The 19,361-nt window shown below is 43.5% G+C and overlaps 1 protein-coding gene across 7 annotated transcripts in view; it reads right to left on the bottom strand.

The window, feature by feature from the left end:
- The window catches only part of Cast (calpastatin), a 117,647-nt gene that overhangs the window by 60,361 nt on the left and 37,925 nt on the right, over positions 1 to 19,361 (bottom strand). For 5 of the 7 annotated variants that reach the window (XM_045133638.1, XM_045133633.1, XM_045133635.1 and 2 more), the window contains exon 3: positions 17,886 to 17,957. In XM_045133638.1, the coding sequence (XP_044989573.1) occupies positions 17,886 to 17,957 (72 nt within the window). Of the gene's footprint in view, positions 1 to 10,826; positions 10,977 to 17,885; positions 17,958 to 19,361 lie in introns of those variants that run through there. The other 2 variants (XM_045133637.1, XM_045133636.1) reach the window with 1 other exon arrangement.

The raw sequence follows: 19,361 nt of genomic DNA on the forward strand, positions 1-19,361 counted from the left end.
GCCAAAAAATTTTAGGTAAAAGCAAGCTCATCCATCTCATTGGTATGCAAGTGTGCCGGAGTCTGATGATAGCTCAATAACGGGTCATTTATGAGTGAAGCTGAGCCGTGTCTTTGTGCCGGCAGATCTTGTTAGATTTCAGAACATGGTATACAGTAAGCTTGACTGTGAAAATGGTTGATGCGCCACACAATATTACAGGTGGCCATAAGAGAGTCTTTACATCTGAGGAACAGGTTCTGAGGATAGGACAGGCTTTGCAGAGGGAGTAGGAGCTATTTATTGTGTGTTTATTGCGCTGTGATTGACAGGATTCATAGGGATTAATAACTCCATGGTGGATACCAGCACTGTGACTCATAGGGAGCTGACGTCAACTCATCACCCACAACTCCATGGTGAAGACCAGCGACCCCACTAAGGAAGGTCCTCAGTTGGAGGGGCGGGGGCAGGAAGCAGGGAAACAATGGTGCCAACCGCATGGTGCGTCCCTACAAAGTTTCTACTTAATAAAAGGAAATGAGGAGGTGAGAAACGGTAGCATTGTCCATGTATCAGAGACTGGGACAAGTCTTTTCATGTCTGATTTAGATCTATCTTTATAAAATCTGCGCTGTGTTCATTCTTGAGGTACAGACCCAACAGAAAGTGAGAAGAGCAAAAGAACATTGATGGGTCCTTATGAGGATGGCGAACTCAAGGCCAGACTCGGCTACACAGGAAGAAGCTGGTTCAAAAACCCAAGGGAAGTGGGGAAAATGCCTTAGTGGAAAAACAGACTGAAGGAGGGTTCCCCGCCAGGCCCCTTTCTCAGCCTCCATGCAATTTCCCCTCCCTCAAAATTCTTCATAAGTTAGAGACAATTTGAATCTGTCACTCCTTAGAGAATGAGGCTGGTAATGGCTTGGGAAAGTTATACAGCTTATCTAAGATTAAACAGTTCAAAAATAGTGGAACCTGGCTTTGAACACTGCTGCAGTCAGGTTCATGTTGCTGGTAGCAATCACCCGGCCAAGAGCATCTGATTCTTTCATGCTACTGGTAGAGTCACTGACGATCTTGTTTGAAGCTCACAGGCTCTAAATTTCCTTCTGGAAGGATGAAGTTTGGACTTTAAGCCGAGCACACATCTCCAGCTGCCCTTGCTTCCATTACACTATTCTCTAGACTCAATACTCCATGATGGCAGGGAAAACGGCATGAGCAGAGGGTGGACATCACCCCTGGCCAACATAAGGTGGACGACAGCAACAGGAGACTGTGCCAACCACTGGCAAGGGGACACTGGCTATAATACCCAGAAGCCTGCCCCCAGCAATACACAGCCTCCAGGAGTTTATGGGGGACACCTGAATCAAACCACTGCCAACACGAACCTAACAATAATGTCCATGAACATTCTGGTAGGCCAAAGTCCATTCCTTCATTTCAAAAGTTAAATGAGAATACTTGCAGTTTATAAAAACCGAAGCTGAATGCTAGAATGGAGCAGACATTCCAGGTGAGCAAAACTGCTTACGCAAAACTCGGAGGTTGGAAAAGCCTGCAAATACTCAGTCCACAGGTGCACCAGCTACCGAATGAGGCAATCTGAATATCCCCGGGAGTCAGCTGATGCTGGTAATGGCTCAGCTGAGCATGCTTGCTTGCATGAGAATACATTAGAAGAGAGGCATAATTTTAAGATAAGCATACAGTGTCCAAACTCAACTTGCTCTGGGAAGTGGAACATACATGAAACTTTGGCCTCTGATGCAACATGTAGGCAGACATCAAAATAAACATCCAAATGTTGCCTGGCAACTGAAACAACAGCCACAGCTGAGGTGTGATCTAAACACAGGTTTAAGAAGACTGGGCCCTAATCTGTGAGTGCCTTGTCATGACACTGGACTACCCACCTGCTTAGAAAAACCCAGGTGCGTCACGAAGTCAAGTTTCCGGTTCTACAAGGCAACTGCTTCATTCCCATTGCTTTGGAAATTTTAGTTTCCAAGGCTTTTTTTTTCTGGCATAACAGTAATTATTTTGTAGGTGAAAGGAGCATGCCACACATGCTCAGATTAGTCATCAAAAAATAGAAAGGCAGCTTTTCCCTCTGAAGTTCTATTCATGTCTCTTGCACTTCTGAATGCCTTTCTTCATGCATAAAATAATTCCAGCCATATCTGACCTTTTTCTAGGAGAAGTCAGACCTGCAAAAGGCAATCTAATCTTTCTTTTGGTCCCTTCTCTACAGGAAGTTTGTCCAGCAAGGATTTTCCTTAGCCTGTGGATGGCAAGAAAGTCCTGTGGTTACTATTGTTTGGCAAAGTTCTACACTAATCTTGCTCCTCTGTCTCAAAGAAGAAAATATAAGATCATTTGCATTATGACATTTTGCTTGGACTCAAATGCATGCTTAGCTTAATTCCATGTTCTACATAAATAACAAAGAGGACTCTTTGTAGCAAGGGCACAGATTATGACCAATCTAAACCAGGAACAGTTGCTGTGGTATGGTTGATTACTAAGAATTCAGGCAGGAGAGATGGCTTACTGGCTGAGGCACTTGTCTGAAAGCCTAAAGACCCAAGCTCGATTCCCAAGTACCCACATAGACCAGATGAACAAAGTGCCACATGCATCTGGAGTTCCTTTGCAGGGACTAGAGGCCCTGGCATGCCCATTCTCTCTCTCTTTCCCTTGCTTTCTGCTTACAAATAAATAAATAAGTGAATAAAATTTAAGAAAAGAGTAAAAAATTCTGAGCTCTGCCAAGTAGCCACTTCAAATGCCCTTCATCTTTGTCTGCGCTGTGTTCATTCTTGAGGTACAGACCCAGCAGAAAGTGAGACAACCAAGAGAACACTGATGAGTCTTGTGATATAATCCCATCACTGGCCTCATTCTCTAAGGGATGATAGATTCACGATGTCTCTAACTTATAAAGAAATTTTGAGCGAGAGAGAAGCAACTGCATGGAGGCTGAGGAAATGGGCCTGGCATATAACCCTTTTTGCTTGCCTTTCTTTCTTCCTTCTTCCTTTCTTCTTCCTTCTTCTTCTTCTTCTTTCCTTCTTCCTTCTTCTTTCCTTTCTTCTTCTTCCTTCCTTCCTTCCTTCCTTCCTTCCTTCCTTCCTTCCTTCCTTCCTTCCTTCCTTCCTTCCTTCCTTTCTTCCTTCCTTCTTTCAGAGCCACAGATAGAGAGAAAGAAGCAAATAGATAGAGAGAGAATGGGCGTGCCAGGGCCTCCAGCCACTGCAAACGAACTCCAGATGCATGTGCTACCTGTGTGTCTGGCTTATGTGGGTCCTGGGAAACCGAGCCTCAAAACAGGGTCCTTAGCCTTCATAGGCAAGTGCTTAACCACTAAGCCATCTTTCCAGCCACGTAATAATTCTTGAGTCTGCTTTTCACTAAGGTATTTTTCTTGCTTCCCTTGTGTTTTTTAAAAATATTTTTATTTACTTATTTGAGAAACAGAGAAAGAGAGAGAGAGAGAAAGAGAAAAGAACAGAGAGGAAGAATGGGCACACTAGGGCCTCCAGCCACTGCAAATGAACTCCAGATGCATGCGCCACCTTGTGCATCTGGCTTACATGGGTCCTTTGGCTCTGCAGGCAAGCGCCTTAACTGCTAAGCCATCTCTCCAGCCCTTCCATTGGGTTCTTGGGGCAGGTTCTTCCTGTGTAGCTGAGCCTGTCCTTGAGTTTACCATCCTCCTCCTTGTGCCTCCCAAGTGCTGGAATAATAGGCATGTGACAATATGACCAGCTCTGTAGACCTTAATAAGAAACCTTAATTTATATAAATTCTATAGGGAATGAACTAAAATGACATTCTTGAAATCCACAAATATATACTGACAGCAAGCTAAATCGTTATAAATACTGAAGATGTTCAGTCATATGCGTGGCGCTGATCTCTAGCATCGGGGAGCCTGCACCCCAACTGTGCTAGGAGCTGAGTGTGTGACATTGTGCAAACTGACGAAACTGCCTGTTTCATGTTTTGCTATCTCCCGCTTTCCCTTCAGATAAAAATTTTGTGGACTAGAATAGATTGTAAAGTAAGATGGATCTGAAATTGATGAAAAAATATGAGTGTGGCTACGTACCACTTCCAACACCATAAGGAGATTTTTCAGTTGTGTACTACTTATTTTTACCGTTTAAAAATTTCATTATATGGGCTGGAGAGATGGCTTAGTGGTTAAGCGCTTGCCTGTGAAGCCTAAGGACCCCAGTTCAAGGCTTGTTTCCCCAGGACCCATGTTAGCCAGATGCACAAAGGGGCACACGCATCTGGAGTTTGTTTGCAGTGGCTGGAGGCCCTGGTGTGCCCATTCTCTCTATCTGCCTCTTCCTCTCTCTGTCACTCTCAACTAAATAATAAAAATGAATAAGGCCACTCTGAGACTATATAGTGAGTTCCAGGTCAGCCTGGGCTACAATGAGACCCTACCTTGAAAACAAAACAAAACAAAAAGATACACAAACTCATCTTTCTTACATATAACAATTTCTCCCGAGGGCTGGATCCCGGTTTGATTCTCCAGGACCCACGTAAGGGGGCACATGCATCTGGAGTTCGTCTGCAGTGGCTGGATGCCCTGGCATGACCATTCTCTCTCTATCTCCCCCTTCCTATTTCTCTCTCTCAAATAAATGAATAAAATATGTTTAAAAAATTTCTCCTGAAATAAAGCAAATATTAGGGGTTTATTCTCCTTTTCCTTCCCTTTCTCCTTACCAGGTTCCTCTTTCCCCTTCCTCCTTCCTTCTTTCTTTTCTTCCTTCCTTTTTTTTTTTTTTTTTCCTTCTTCAAGGCAGGGTCTCACTATAGCATAGCCTGACCTGGAACTCACTCTGTAGCCCTGGGCTGGCCTTGAGCTCACAGTGATCCTCCTACCTCAGCCTCCCAAATGCTGAGACTAAGGGGTGTGAACCCAGGCTTCCTTCTTTTCTCTTGAAGTAAAGTCTCAGTGTATGACCTGTTATGTAGATCAGGCTGGCCTTGAAGCCTTGAACTTGCAACACTCCTATCTCTGCATTTCCAAAGATGTAGGGATTTTTTTTTTTTTTGCGTTTGTTTGTTTGTTGCTTAGGAGTATTGGAAGGATATGAAATAAAATACATAACCACCATCAACAATACAGACCAAGCAACTTTGGAGCCAATGTACATGAAACATTTCTGTGAGACGAACAAGAGAAATGATAAAGTATGAATAAAATGATATGATTTTCCTCTCATCTATCCAAGGGTACATAGTGTCTAAGTGACAGTTGCTAAATATGAAATTAGATGGAGATAAATGGTCATGAGAGATAAGAAAGTCCTGGAATTCCAGGGCACGTGATTCTGGCTGTTGATGAGCCAGTCTAGCCTTTTTTTTTTTTTTTTTTTGCATTTTGGGGAGTAAAGACAGAAAGAACAAGATGAGCAGCTGAAACGTGTAACCCTCAAAGCTTATTTGGATTGCTAAGGAGTCTATAAGGAAACTGTGGGAACCTTTAGGATAACAAGAAAATCTTAGGCACACATGACACTGAATGGCAGCCTATTCCGTCTGCAAGGGAAGGGAGTCAAGCCTGTCTCACCAGAGGGTCCGACAATCATAACTCTCATCACAAAACAGGACACGTAGAACTATACACTAGCATGTAGGGTGAACCTGGAATGTTTCAGCTGGTTGTTAGGGGAAAGTATTAAAGGAAGGCATTGGGGGAAAGATTGCTGAGGCAATCAACTGCTTAGGAAGTGTGTCAGACTTAATGAAGGACATCTCAGACATTACTATCTGTAATTTTTATTTGCTTTCTTAAACTAGGCTTCTTACTGTAGACCCACTCATTTTCTTAGTATTATTCCTAGAAAAATAGGTGCTTTATTTTACGTCTTTTGCTTTTATACAACCTTGATCATAGTGCTACTCAACAAATTCAAATTGTCAATTGCTCCATTAACCACTCTCTGATATGCCCGCCATCATATTTGGCCCGCTTTAGAGGTATTCTTTAGGTATTTTATTAATTTGCACAGAGACAGAGAAGAGAGAGAGAAACAGAGACAGAGGGAGAGAGAGAGAGAGAGAGAGAGAGAGAGAGAGGGAGAGAATGGGTGCATCAGGGCCTCTATCCACTGCAAATGAACTCCAGATTCATGCACCACCTAGTGAATGTGGCTTTACATGGGTCTTGGGGAATCAAACCTGGGTCACCAGGCCTTGCAGGCAAGAGCTTAACCATTGAGCCATCTCTCCAGCCCCCACTTTAGAAGTTTCAAGAGAAATAAAATAAAAGATCAGTGCCATATTTCCATTTTTTGATTATTCGCTGTTTAAACTTTGATCAAAGAATAAATATATTTAATCTCAAAAACTCTACTTGAGACTCCTAGTAAATAATGAATGCTATTGTATTATTTCTATTCGATCCAGGATGAGTCTCAACATCCTAAAGCTCTATTCACATGAAAAGCCAATGTAGGGGCTTAAGCCATGGCTCAGCAGGTAAGAGGGCCTGAGGGGGCCTGAGCTACCTGAATTCCATTCCCTAAGCACTCACACAAACAGCTGGGGTGGATACATACTTGGGTAACACTGGTCCCATATCAAGCACAGACTGGAGAATCTCTAGAAAGCTCTTGAGAATGGCAAACTCCAGAAGTAATGAGCTACTCCATCGAAATTCAGGGTAAAGTGAAAATCTTTGGCATAAGTGACGCTGGATGCGAGGCCAGTCAATCTACAAGGAAAGGGGGCCAAGTCTCTCCATGAGTGGAGGACCTCCTAGGAAGATGCACACAGATGAGCAATGTAGGGGATACCTGAAGTCCTCCTCTGGCCCCGGCACATGTGCACGTGGGGCACACGCATTATGTACATACCACACATACCACCACCACCCCACACATCCTACGCACATGCAAAAAATAGCTAGTCTATTTTTTTTTTTGCAATTCACTGTTGGAATTTTATTGAACAACCACTATGTGGAAGGCACCCTGGTAGATGAGACAGATGTTCAACGATGAGAATCTGTCTTAGGAGTCTCACAATATAGTAAAAAACTGGCATTCTGAGAACTGGGAGAAAAATAAAAAACAAACTGTAGTCAAGTGAGACTCATGTATGTGTTAACCTCATGCTCAAAAACTCAATTTGGGGGAGCTGGGGAGATGGCTTAATGGTTAAGGCACTTACCTGTGAAGCCTAACGGCCCAGGTTTGATTGCCCCTTGTAAGCCAGATGCTCAAGGTGGCGTGTGAGACAGGAGTTCATTTGCAGTGATAGAGACCCTGAGGCATCCATTCTCTCTATCTCTGTCTGCCATTCTGTCTCTCAAATAAATGAATAAAATAATATTTTTTAACACCTCAAGTTTTGGAACATTTTTTTTTAAATTTTGTTCAGTTTTATTTATTTATTTGAGAGTGACAGGTAGAGAAAAAGGCTGATAGGTAGAGAGAGAGGAGAGAGAATGGGCACGCCAGGGCTTCCAGCCACTGCAAACAAACTCCAGACACGTGCGCCCCTTGTGCATCAGGCTAATGTGGGTCCTGGAGAATTGAGCCTTGAACCGGCGTCCCTAGGCTTCAAAGGCAAGCGCTTAACCACTAGGCCATCTCTCCAGACCTTGGAAAATATTTTATGGAAAGCTGTTGACCATAATCATAAGAAACAATGCAGTATGATAGGTACTATTTTTTTCCTCTATATTTTCTAGTTGCATTATCCTCATAGCACATCAAGTGCTCAGTTTGGCTAGAATATAGTATTTTTTCAGTAAATATGGCAATAACTATTAATTGTAAATATATAATAAATTAAAATAAATATATGTAAAATATAAATAACAAAAATATACAATATATATTATATATAAGTATATGTAATATATATATATTGATTATTACAGATCTTTTTAATTTTTTTGTTTTTGTTTTTATTTATTTGAGAGCAACAGAGAGAAAGAGGAAGAGGTAGAGAGAGAGAGAATGGGCACGCCAGGACCTCCAATCACTGCAAACAAACTCCAGATGCATGCACCACCTTGTACATCTGGCTTAGATGGGTCCTGGGGAATTGAGCCTCAAACCAGGGTCCTTAGGCTTCGCAGGAAAGCGCTTAACAGCTAAGCCATCTCTCCAGCCCCTGACATATATTTTTTACTCAGATCTTTGCAGTCACTTTGAAATAATTTACTACTGTTTAGTATATGCAACAGAGCTTTACAGGGCATGGGGCCAAACAATGTCACTTTACAACTGGTATGATGGAACGTTTCACTCAAATCTCTGTTACAACACCTAACAATCTTACTCAGAAGTCATCATGTCTTAATTGTTGTAAAGCACCCTTAAATGTGGAAATAATAGAACAACTAAGAATTTCTAGGGCTGGTAGATGGCTTAGAGGTTAAAGGTGCTTGCCTGCAAAATCTGATGACCAGAGTTTGATTCCCCCACTACCCACATAAAGCCAGATGCACAAAGTGGACTATGCACCTGGAGTTTGTTTGCAACAGCTAAAGGCCCTGGAGTACTCATTCTTTCTCTCTGTCTCTCTCTGTTTGCAAATAAATAAAATAAAACAAAATTAAATATTTTTAAAGTATTTCTATCCCAAATATTGAGTATGATTGTTGAGGAGCAACACGTTTTACTTAAAGTTAGCTATTCATAGAGAAAAAAATAGAATAGAATCGAAAAAATAGTTTTAAAAAGCCATTGGACTTTTGCAGTACTTATAATATTAATTCAATGTTTTAGAGAAAAATAAGTCCATGTTCTTCTTAGGAGGCCAGACATACTGACACAAAAACATGTACTTTAGATGTGTATCATCTCTAAAACAAGGAGATTTATTAGCTACAAAAAGACACAAACGCACAAACACACAGAAGTACATGACCATGATTTGAAAAAAAGAAAACAGGACTAATTTTTCTATTTTAAGAGAAAGTTCCATCCAAGAAGCTGCGACGACTTTAAGTGTTAACAAAGCTTTTCCTGGTCTTCTGGTCGTACACATTGCTTTTGGGGTATGTTATATCATTTCCATTTTCGTTGTGGGGGAGAACAACGAATTGTCCCAGAGAACAGTCAAGGAAATGTCTCTCCGCTAATTCTATGTAATCAGCTCTCGACATGCCCTGGGACTCTTCCTCAAAACACATGAAACGCAGAAGCAGACAGCTTTCACACTGCGACACGCTGCTTCGCAAACGCTACCGTCTCCGTTTGCAGAGCACGCGCCCTGTCGGCAGACCCCAAGGGTAGTGTCGGCACACACCGGGGCCCCCCTTCAGCCTCATGACAATTGGCCACCTCCACTCCTTCTTCATCAGTCTGCAGACATGGCCTTTCCTAATTTGACAAGAGTTTCCTAGTTCTCAATACTTCATTTTCATCCTTTACGCCTCCTAGAACCCAAATAGCACAGCCCATCACATCCCCAAGGAACTCAATATTTCTTTCGGATAGTCAGTGCAAAACACACCCAGTGAAAGCTGGGCGTGGTGGCCCACACCTTTAATCCCAGCACTTGGGAGGCAGAGGTAGGAGGATTGCCGTGAGTTCGAGGCCACCCTGAGACTACATAGAGAATTCCAGGTCAGCCTGGGCTAGAGTGAAACCCTACCTTGAAACGCGTTCCCCCCCAAAAAAAAACATCCAATGAGGGCGGAGAGATGGCGTAGTGGTTAAGGCACTTGCCTTAGAACCCAGGTTCAATTCCCCAGTACCCACGTAAGCTACATGCAGGATGAGGAACATGTGTCTGGAGTTCTTTGGCAGAGGCTACAGGCCTGGGTGCGCCCGTTCTACCTGCCCCCTTTTCTCTCTCTCAAAATAAAATAAATGAAGTCCAATGAGCACCCACAAGCAAAATATCAAGAAAAACTCTTCATGAGAAAACCAATTTTCCCCCTTCCAGCAGCACAAGCCACTTCTTGCTGAGTTTCTCTGCAATGCAGGTTTTTCCTTTAGAGAGCATCTCCAACCTCGGGGAACTTTCCAGAGGGCTGAATAGGCACTCCTGACTCCTGTCTCACTGACATTGATGGTTCATTCTTTAAAAAAAAAAAAAAAAAAAAAAAAAAAAAAGGAATGTGAGGCTCCAAGATCCCCCACTGCTTAGGGAAGGGGCTTAAGCTCTGCCTCGATTTCTCAGGCTGTAAACCCCGCGAGTCATGAGCTTGCCTCTGCACATTTGTAACTGGAGCATGTTGGGGCCTCCACTCCGTGGGAGACACGGTGAATCTCCGCAGAGCCCTTGGAGTTCTTGAAGGAGATAAAGCATCTACTAGTGATGTTATCCTAGCACCGTCTCAGGTTGTGTTCAAGGAAATAGCACTGAAACATGTTACAACACTTGCCCCACCACGCCCAGTGTGTGTCAGGTACACGGAGAGGTCAGGCGCTGGGAAGGTCCTGGGGAGGGGGGCGGTGACCCGTTTACAGGGCAGGAGAAGGGGGTGGGGGTCTAACTCCAGAGTCCAAGTACCAGACCAAATCTCCTCCCTAGCTGCTCTTTCCTTCTTTCAAACATTCGGCCCGGGTCGTGTAAACTTGTTTTGCAACCCTTCCGGTCCGGTTATCAGATACATTCTCAGCTGTAGGGCCAGTGCGCGTGTCATGCGCGGGCAGGAAGGGTGGGCAAGATCTGGAGAGACACTGGAGCTCCAGGGTCCTGGTGACAGCGACAGTACTTGTCCCCCAGCCTGGGAATGGGCTGCAGGGTCCGGCCCAGTGACACACCAGGGCCTGGGGCGAAGGCAGATTAGCAGTTTTGGAGCAAAGCTACCCCCCCCCCAAAAAAAAAATCAAGTAAGTACTCACTCAACTCTGCGTGCGTGCGTGCGCGCGCCCAGCGCAGGCAGCCCGGGGAGGAGAGCTCAGATTGGCTTTGGGGATGTCAGCATTCCCGGCTCAGCTCTGGGGCCCTGCGGTTTCAGTTCTGAGCCCGAGCCGGGGCCCACGGAGTGTGTGTGTGTATGTGACGCGGCGGGGCGGGGCGGGACCCGGGAGGGACAGACGGCGACGCAGGATGCTCCCGCCCTCCTCCTCCTCCTCCTCCTCCTCGCGCCGCCCGGCCCGCCCCGGCTCGGCTCCCCGCGCCCTGGCTCCGCTCCCCGGGTCACGCGCGGGCATCCCCGGGGGAGGGGGACGCGCTCCACCAAACCCCGTGGTCAGTGAGGCGGGCCACCTGCTCTGTGCTCAGTGTAGGCCGCGGGCGATGACAGGCCTTCGGCTCCCAAACTGTCACCTTTTAACCTACAGTGTTCACACAGTGCTGTTCCCAAACACGCGGCCCCCAAACAGCCCTTTTGGAACCACAGCCCTTTTGGAACCTTGAGGTTAACTGAGTGAGTGCTGGCTAAGATTGGATGGATGACTCCAAAGGCGTCACAAATTGTATACCGTGGATTAAAAAAAAAAAAAGTCTAGGAGGCTTAGCGGTTAAGGCATTTGCCTGAAAAGCCTAAGGAGCTGGGTTCGATTCCCCAGTGCTCTCATAAGGGCAGATGCACAAAGTGGCGCATGCATCTGGAGGTCGTTTGCAATGGCCAGAGGCCCCCATTCTCTTCCTGTCTCCTCTCTCTATCTGCTTGCAGATAAATAAAAATATTTTTTAAATTTTTTTTAAATAAAAGTAGTCTAATACACTCACAATCCTACAGAATCATTGTATATTATATTTTTTATTTATTTATGCATTGGTTTTTCGAGGTAGGGTCTCAATGTATTTCAGGCTGACTTGGTATTCACTAGATAGTCTCAAGCTGGCCTTGAACTCACTGCAATCGTCCTACCTCTGCCTCCTAAGTGCCGGGATTAAAGGCGTATGTACATTATACAGTTTTATGCTTGAAAACTTTGGAGGACAGATTTGCAGCACGTTTTGTGGCTGGTGTCTTTAATCCTAGCCCTCAAGAGGCTGAGGTGGGAGGACCCCCGTGAGGTAGATACTAGTCTGGGCTAGAGTAAAGCCCTGCCTCATTAAAAACAGTAGATTTGAAACCATAGGAAAAAGTATGAGTTCATGAATCTATACTGTTACCTATACATTAATGGGGTAATAGGTAAATAAAGGGAAAGGTACTGATCCTTCTTATAGAAGAAAGTGAGCTTACAAATATGAGTTTATAAATATAAAGTTGGCTGGTCTGGAGAGATGGCTTAGTCATTAAGGCACTTGCCTGCGAAGCCTAAGAACCCAGGTTTGATTCCCCAGTACCCATGTAAGCCAGATGCACATGGTGGTGCATACATCTGGAGTCCATTTACCGTGGCTAGAGGCCCTAGCACACCCATTCTCTCTATCTGCCTCTCTTGCTCTCTCTCAAATAAATAAACAAAAATAAAATATTAAAAACCACTTAAATAAGCAGTTGGTGATGGGTTAAAAAAACAGAGTTCCTAAATTTTAAAAGACACATGTAAAACCAAAGCCAACTATTCCCAAAACCATAAACCAAACATGATGACATCACTAGACCTACCCAGGTCTGGGGCGGAATCGTGGTGGCCAGGATTTCAGGAACAAAGGCCTCGTGTCCAGCTAATGACAGCTAAGTGCTGCGTTCACCCAACACAGACAACTGCAGTGGTCACTAACAAGCCCCCTCACCTTCACAAGCTTAATGTTCACACTCCCCCATCAGTAAGAGCAGGTGGGGCCCGGACTTCTCCCTCAAGGTGACCCTTGCAGCAACCGTGTTTTTATTTCTCCTTTCCTTTTATTAACTAGAATTTATGAAGTAAGAAGTCACCCAACTCTAATATTTCATCATTCCCTGAGAAAACCCTGTTAGAACTTTACTTGATGAAAATATAGCTTACAAATTCTTTTTTTTTGTTGTTAGTTGTTAGTTTTGTCTTTCTGCTGTTGTGGTTATTATTATTATTATTAATTTTGGAAAGGGAGGGATACCTCAAAACATCTAGTTTTTTATTGGCAATTTTTATTTGTGTGTGTGTGTGTGTGTGTGTGTAAGAGAGAGAGAGAGAGAGATTTGACACACCAGGGCCTCCAGCCACTGCAATCAAACTCCAGATGCACGTGTCACCTTCTGCGCATGTGCGACCTTGTGCTTGTGTCACCTTGTGTGTCTGGCTTACGTGGGATCTTTGGAATCAAACATGGGTCCTTAGGTTCCACAGGCAAGTGTCTTAACTGCTAGGCCATCTCTTCAGCTGTGACAATTATTTTTTCTAGTGACAAAAACAGCAGGGTGACTTATTTGGGTCACACCATAATAGGGATCAGCCTTGGTCCCCCACCTCCAGTCCTCCAGTGTTGGTCATCTATATGTCCCTCCATGAAGATGTGTGCTCCTGGGGCAGAGGAGAGATCACAGGACTATGAAAGAGACTGTACAGAGTGTGAGGTTGCAGGCCAGGTAGAAAGGGGTTTCCTTCCTTGGACATAAACAGGGACCTGACTTGCTCTTCTGAGGTGCTGTGGCTGTCATGGGCCCTGAGGGTCATCCTGTTTTCCAGCGTGGTTTTCATCCCATCTGTGTCGGGAACCTCGGGGCAGGCAGCTTTTCAACATTTAAATCTCTGGCCTTGCTCCACCCTGCTGGATCAAATCCTTGGTTTCAAGCCTCTGGCTGAGATTATGGACGAGAAGATTGGGATTACCAAAATTAGGAGAGCTATTTGGGGTGGACCAGAACTTGAAGGTATTTCCAAATGGCTGATTATTATTTTATAGATCTTCTTCCATCTAGATGGAACTAAAAGTTGCCTGCCCCTTCTGTGTATATGTGATAGCTGCTGGAGAACCAGCCACCAGCGTTCCTTCTTGTCCAATTAGTCAGTTCTTCTGTCAGTCTATAGTCAAGCTTACCCTCTGACAGCTGGCCACACATCCAAATAACTTCGCCACATATTGCTAATTTCTCAATCGATATGTGTCTCTCCAAAATAGAATCCAGGAAAGAAAAAAATATGGCAAATTTCCTTGCAGGAGAATTGAGGCACGTGACTTATTTTGGCCAATCAAGTGTGCCATAGGAGGATGGGCTCGCAGTGGACAATGTGAGGAGGACATTGCCTTCAGAGGCCGAAATGTTTACAGAGAAGGTTTGGCATTGGCAGCATTTCTGTGTCTCGTCCTAATGTGATTGGCGCATTGCTCTCACAGGGCTTTCTCTTGCAAGAGAAATTCCATGTGTCACTGTGGAATGTGCAGGAACACGAGGCTTCAGACTCCAGCTGGAGCCTTCCATATTGCCCTAGGGTCTACGCACTACCCCTGAAGAAGTTCTTTCTGACTTAAACAAGTGAGGGTAGATTCTGATGAGAACTAACAACTGCAAGCAGTCCATAGCAATATCACAGTATCAGACAGCAGAGACGTCCCCTGTGCAATCCGAACCTTGGCTCCCAAACCAGCTGTTTTGCTAGTCAAAATAGGAGTTGTCAGAACTCTGCTAGCAATAGAACTGCATGACTAATTATGTATCACAACTATTCTTATATTGACTTGAATGAGAGTCTATTTAGGGTGAGGAGATGGCTCAGTTGCTTAAGTGCTTGTTGAGCAGGCATGAATTCCTGAGTTTGGATACCCAACACCCATGGAAAAGCGGGGCGTGGTAGCATGTGTCTGTGATCCCAACACTGAGGGGGCAGAAACCAGAGGATCACTGGTGTGAACTGACTCACTAGACTAGTTTAATCAGGCGAGCTTCAGGTCAGAGAGACCCTGCTTCAAATAATAATAATAATGATTAATCATCATCATAATAAAATAATGTGGAGAATTATTGAAGAAGACACTCAACATTGACCTCTGGCTTCCCTATCCACATGCACGCGTATGCACATGCACTCACACACACAGGGGCACCCACAACACATGCGGATATGAACACACACCACTCACAGAGCCACATGCCCAAAAGAATCGATGTAATTTCTGCAATCTCACTCATCATCAATTTATCAAAAACTGAAAGCAATATTATCCCAAAGCAGCCAAAAAGTCATGGCCAAATGGCAGACAAAACTGGCGATATGAGTTAGTTTTCTTGATCGATCCTGGACACATTCAAGCTGAAAGTTAAAATAACTGATAATTTTATATATATATTTCTTGGCAAGAACCATAAAGTCTGTTTTAAGAAGTCAATGTTTTATTTGAAGCTTATGTGTGTTATGGTAACTAGCAACTATGTAATAAAAGGCTTCAAGTTATCCCACATGGCCAATACCTCTTGTTTTTCTCAATGAGGCCTGAGAATGATAACTTTTAGGGACTATTATTCAGTTACAGCCCTTCCAGTCAGGCATCAGAAGTCATATGCAAGCATTTTGTTTTTCTTCCACAACTCCAAAATAGGAATAAGGTAGGAGGGATTAAACCTTGATACACCTATTATTCAGAAAATTGGTGAAAGGACATGACTAAGAAAACAGTGAGGAAAGTAAGAATTAAGACAAGAGGCAGGCGGGAAAGAACAGCCTTTTATAGAAACTGAAGAAAGAATTCCAAGCTTGCCTGAAGTAACAAAGCAATAAAGGTGTGACCAAAATACCAAAACACTTCCACTTCCCATGCTACCTTCCTTTGCATATTTTTGTTTTGTTTTGTTTTTTGTTTTTCGAGGTAGGGTTTCACTGTAATCCAGGCTCACCTGGAATTCACTATGTAGTCTCAGAGTGGCCTTGAACTCACAGTGATCCTCCTACCTCTGCCTCCCAAGTGCTGGGATTAAAGGCGTGTACCACCATGCCTGGCTTCCTCTGCCTTTAAGATGAAGCAGGTTTCTTTTTTTTTTTGGTTTTCGAGGTAGGGTCTCACTCTAGCCCAGGCTGACCTGGAATTTACTATGGAGTCTCAGGGTGGCCTCAAACTCATGGCAATCCTCCTACCTCTGCCTCCCGAGTGCTGGGATTAAAGGCGTGCGCCACCACGCCCGGCTTGAAGCAGGTTTCTAAATCATCCCACTCAGAAAGATGATAGCTTTCTGTGTGGGGAAAAAAATGACAGAAAAAGAGGCTCTGATTCTTACAGTTTATGATTTTAGGCAATAACTTTGTCCAAGAAAAATAAAAAAAAAAATACCCATACCAGAAAACAAGATCCAGTTTCCCTCAGCAAACTGAACCTCCAAAATTTTCAGGACAATGGAGACCATTTACAAATGATGTCACTAAATGTCACTGTGGGAAGCTGCTCATGAAATGCATCTCTCACTTTTAGAAGCATACCTTCGGCATAAGTTAAATACAGGTCCTAGATAAAAGACAAGCTGTTCTTGGAGAATCTTTTCCAATTGAAGACACGCCAGTAACAGAAAAAGAGGACTGACAAGAGCTATCATAGCAGACATCCATTTTCCCAGTGGCTGCCAAGGGCCAGGCCCAGGGCACTGCGTGGAGGTTTGTATATGCAGTTCCTCACTTCCGCCTCACAGCAGCTCTGGCAGAAGTCCTGGTCCCGTTGTGATGAGGAAGCAGAACCTCAGCTGGACTACAGAAATGAGTGGTAAAGATGAAGCCTGAACTTGGGACTATCTGCCTGAGCTCTTCAAGTGGGCACAAATACTGTCGAGCCCCCAACAGCTGCAGCAGAAGCTAAAACAGTCCAGATCTCAATCTCAAACTCACACTACTCCCAAACACTTAGACATCCCTGTATTGAAGAGTCACAGCCTCCCATTGATTTTTATTGTTTTATTGGCTGGTGGAAGAGAGATTTGAAAAGACCTGCAAATGCTCACAGGATCTTAAATTGGGGGTGATGTTGCTGGAAACAACCTAATTTCACAGGCTCGGGCACTTTTCATGCTTCAGTTTATTCCTGAATATTTGGGAACTTAGGAGACACAGAAACATCAGTCATTTATCAAATAAATGACACACAAGAAAAACTCCATAGACTTCCACTAGATAACCACCACTATTCAAAGGAAAACAATGCTTCTTTAGAATAATGGTATAGGGGCTGAAGAGAGGGCTGAGTGGTCAATGTGTATGCCTGTGAAGCTTAAGGACCCAGGTTGGATTCTCCAGGTCCCATGTAAGCCAGATGCACAAGGTTGCGCATGTGCCTGGAGTTCATTTGTAGTGGCTGAAGGCCCTGGTGTGCCCATTTTCACTCTATCTGTCTCTCCTTCTCTCTGTCTTGAGTAAATAAATAAAATAGATAAATAAAATGTTTACAATAACAGTATAAATAGCTTGGAAATAAGGTTTTAGATAATCTTGCACATACTAGATCACAAACTTGGAAATGGGATGAACATAATAATTTTATTCATTCAAAGCTGCTTGACTTGCAAGGTGCTATTCCAGTGATTCTTTTATAAGTTGCAAAGGCTTGAAGTGTTACTTTACAAAAAAAATAATAACAAGAGCTCAGTGATCTAGCATTGTCAAGGACTGTGCATGAGTGGAAACTCTGGGTTTGAATCCTACCTCCATCTTACTGGAAGCCTATCTCCATGTCACTGGCCTTGTGAGCATGTGATGGTTACTTAACCCCTTTGAGCCAAGGTTTCCTTTGATGTAAACAACAGCAACAATGGTAATAATGCTGCAAAGTTGATTATATTAGAGATCCTGATCAATACTCTCACTCACAGCATGTGTAAAAGTCCATACTACCTATGGACATTTTATGATAATAATATGTGTTGAACTCATTACCTGCCAGGAATAACTATAATGCCCATGGTTGTACTAGATTTTATCATTCCAGTCATTGTTTAGAAGCTACTTCCTACCCTGCCACACAGAAATGATCATTGAGTAATGGATGATAGTTCAGTGATTTGTTTTAGTGACATATAGAATCTATTTGCTTTCCCCCCAGGCCCCATCCACTGAAGAGCCCTGTGGACAGGAAGGGAGGAAAGGTCTTCTGGATCAGCAATGACTGACCTTGGCCATCAGGGCTGTAGCACCAGCATGGGTTCTGGAGGACTGACTGCTCCCAAGGCTTGCTGCTTTTTTCTTAAAAACAGAAAAATATCCATTTTAATGGGAGACCACACCTTAATATGCAAATTATTCACTCATACAAATTCCTTCTTAAACAAAAAAATATCAGATTATACCAAACACACTCAAAGAAAACATGTTTTAGTTTGCATAAGTTTGTCTGAAGAGAATATAAACAATGCAAAGGAAGGTCAGATATTTAAATCCCAGGTTTCAATATTCCATTATTATGAAAAACAGAAGTTCTCATTGGGTGTGATGGCGCACACTTTTAATGTTAGCACTCGGGAGGCAGAGGTAGGAGGATCGCCATGAGTTCAAGGCCACCCTGAGACTACAAAGTGAATTCCAGGTCAGCCTGAGTTAGAATGAGACCCTACCTTGAGAAAACATAAACAAACAAAACAAAACAAAAAGAACAAAAGCTCTTGCCCAGCTAGTTGTCATTTCCCATCAAAAAGCACCTCCAGAAACATTTGCTGTGCAGTATTTGCCTTCTGCCTTACATATAGAACATCAAGCATGTTCAGTGAATTGAACAACCCTTCCAGAGGGTAATTTAACAATATATATTTGAAGTAATTCTACTTACAAAATGTATCTTAGTGAAATGGTAGGAGCAAAAGCCTTTTTAGACAGAGTCAAAAACAGTATTCATAGTGATCACGAGTATCTGATGCCTATGATGTGCCTGGTTATTATTCCATTAGAATAATGGACTTATAATGCTCCAACACTAAAATCTATTAGAAAATTATCTTGCGTGCTTTGAGTATGTTAAGTGCCATGCATAATAATCACTTAAAATCTTCACAGTAACTGATTTAACACTGTTACTGTTATTATCCTCATTCTGTAAGTGAGGAGGCTGAAGTAGGAGATAAAGAAATCATTCGGGGTCTGGAGAGATGGCTTAGCGGTTAAGGCGCTTGCCTGTGAAGCCTAAGGACCCAGGTTCGATTCTCCAGGTCCCATGTAAGCCAGATGCACATGCATCTAGAGTTCATTTGCAGTGGCTGGAGGCCCTGGCTCGCCCAGTCTCTCTCTCTCTCTCTAATAAATAAATAAAACTAAATAAATCAGGAAAGAAAATTATTTAAAAAAAAACCCATAATTCGGCCATGGCCATAGGTAGTGAGCGTAGGGTGCCCGAGTCAGCCTCCGCCCCTCTACCGGCTCATGCTCCCATGAGAGGGCTTGTGCTGTGACATGTGACAGGATTAAATGTCATGTTAGTAAAAACCATGTCATAAATAAACATGTACCGGTCATAGTTTACATGAAGATGAGTCTGATTATAGAATATGTTCTGCTTGGCAAATAGTCAGCATGCCCGTCTCCTGGGATAGTATGCATGCATGTGTGACTGTGGAAGTTAATGTGGGGTTTGTTTTTGAAAGGTGGGGTTAAGAGAGA

This window comes from Jaculus jaculus, chromosome 14 (genome assembly GCF_020740685.1).
Source record: "Jaculus jaculus isolate mJacJac1 chromosome 14, mJacJac1.mat.Y.cur, whole genome shotgun sequence".
NCBI classification, from domain to species: Eukaryota; Metazoa; Chordata; class Mammalia; order Rodentia; family Dipodidae; genus Jaculus; species Jaculus jaculus.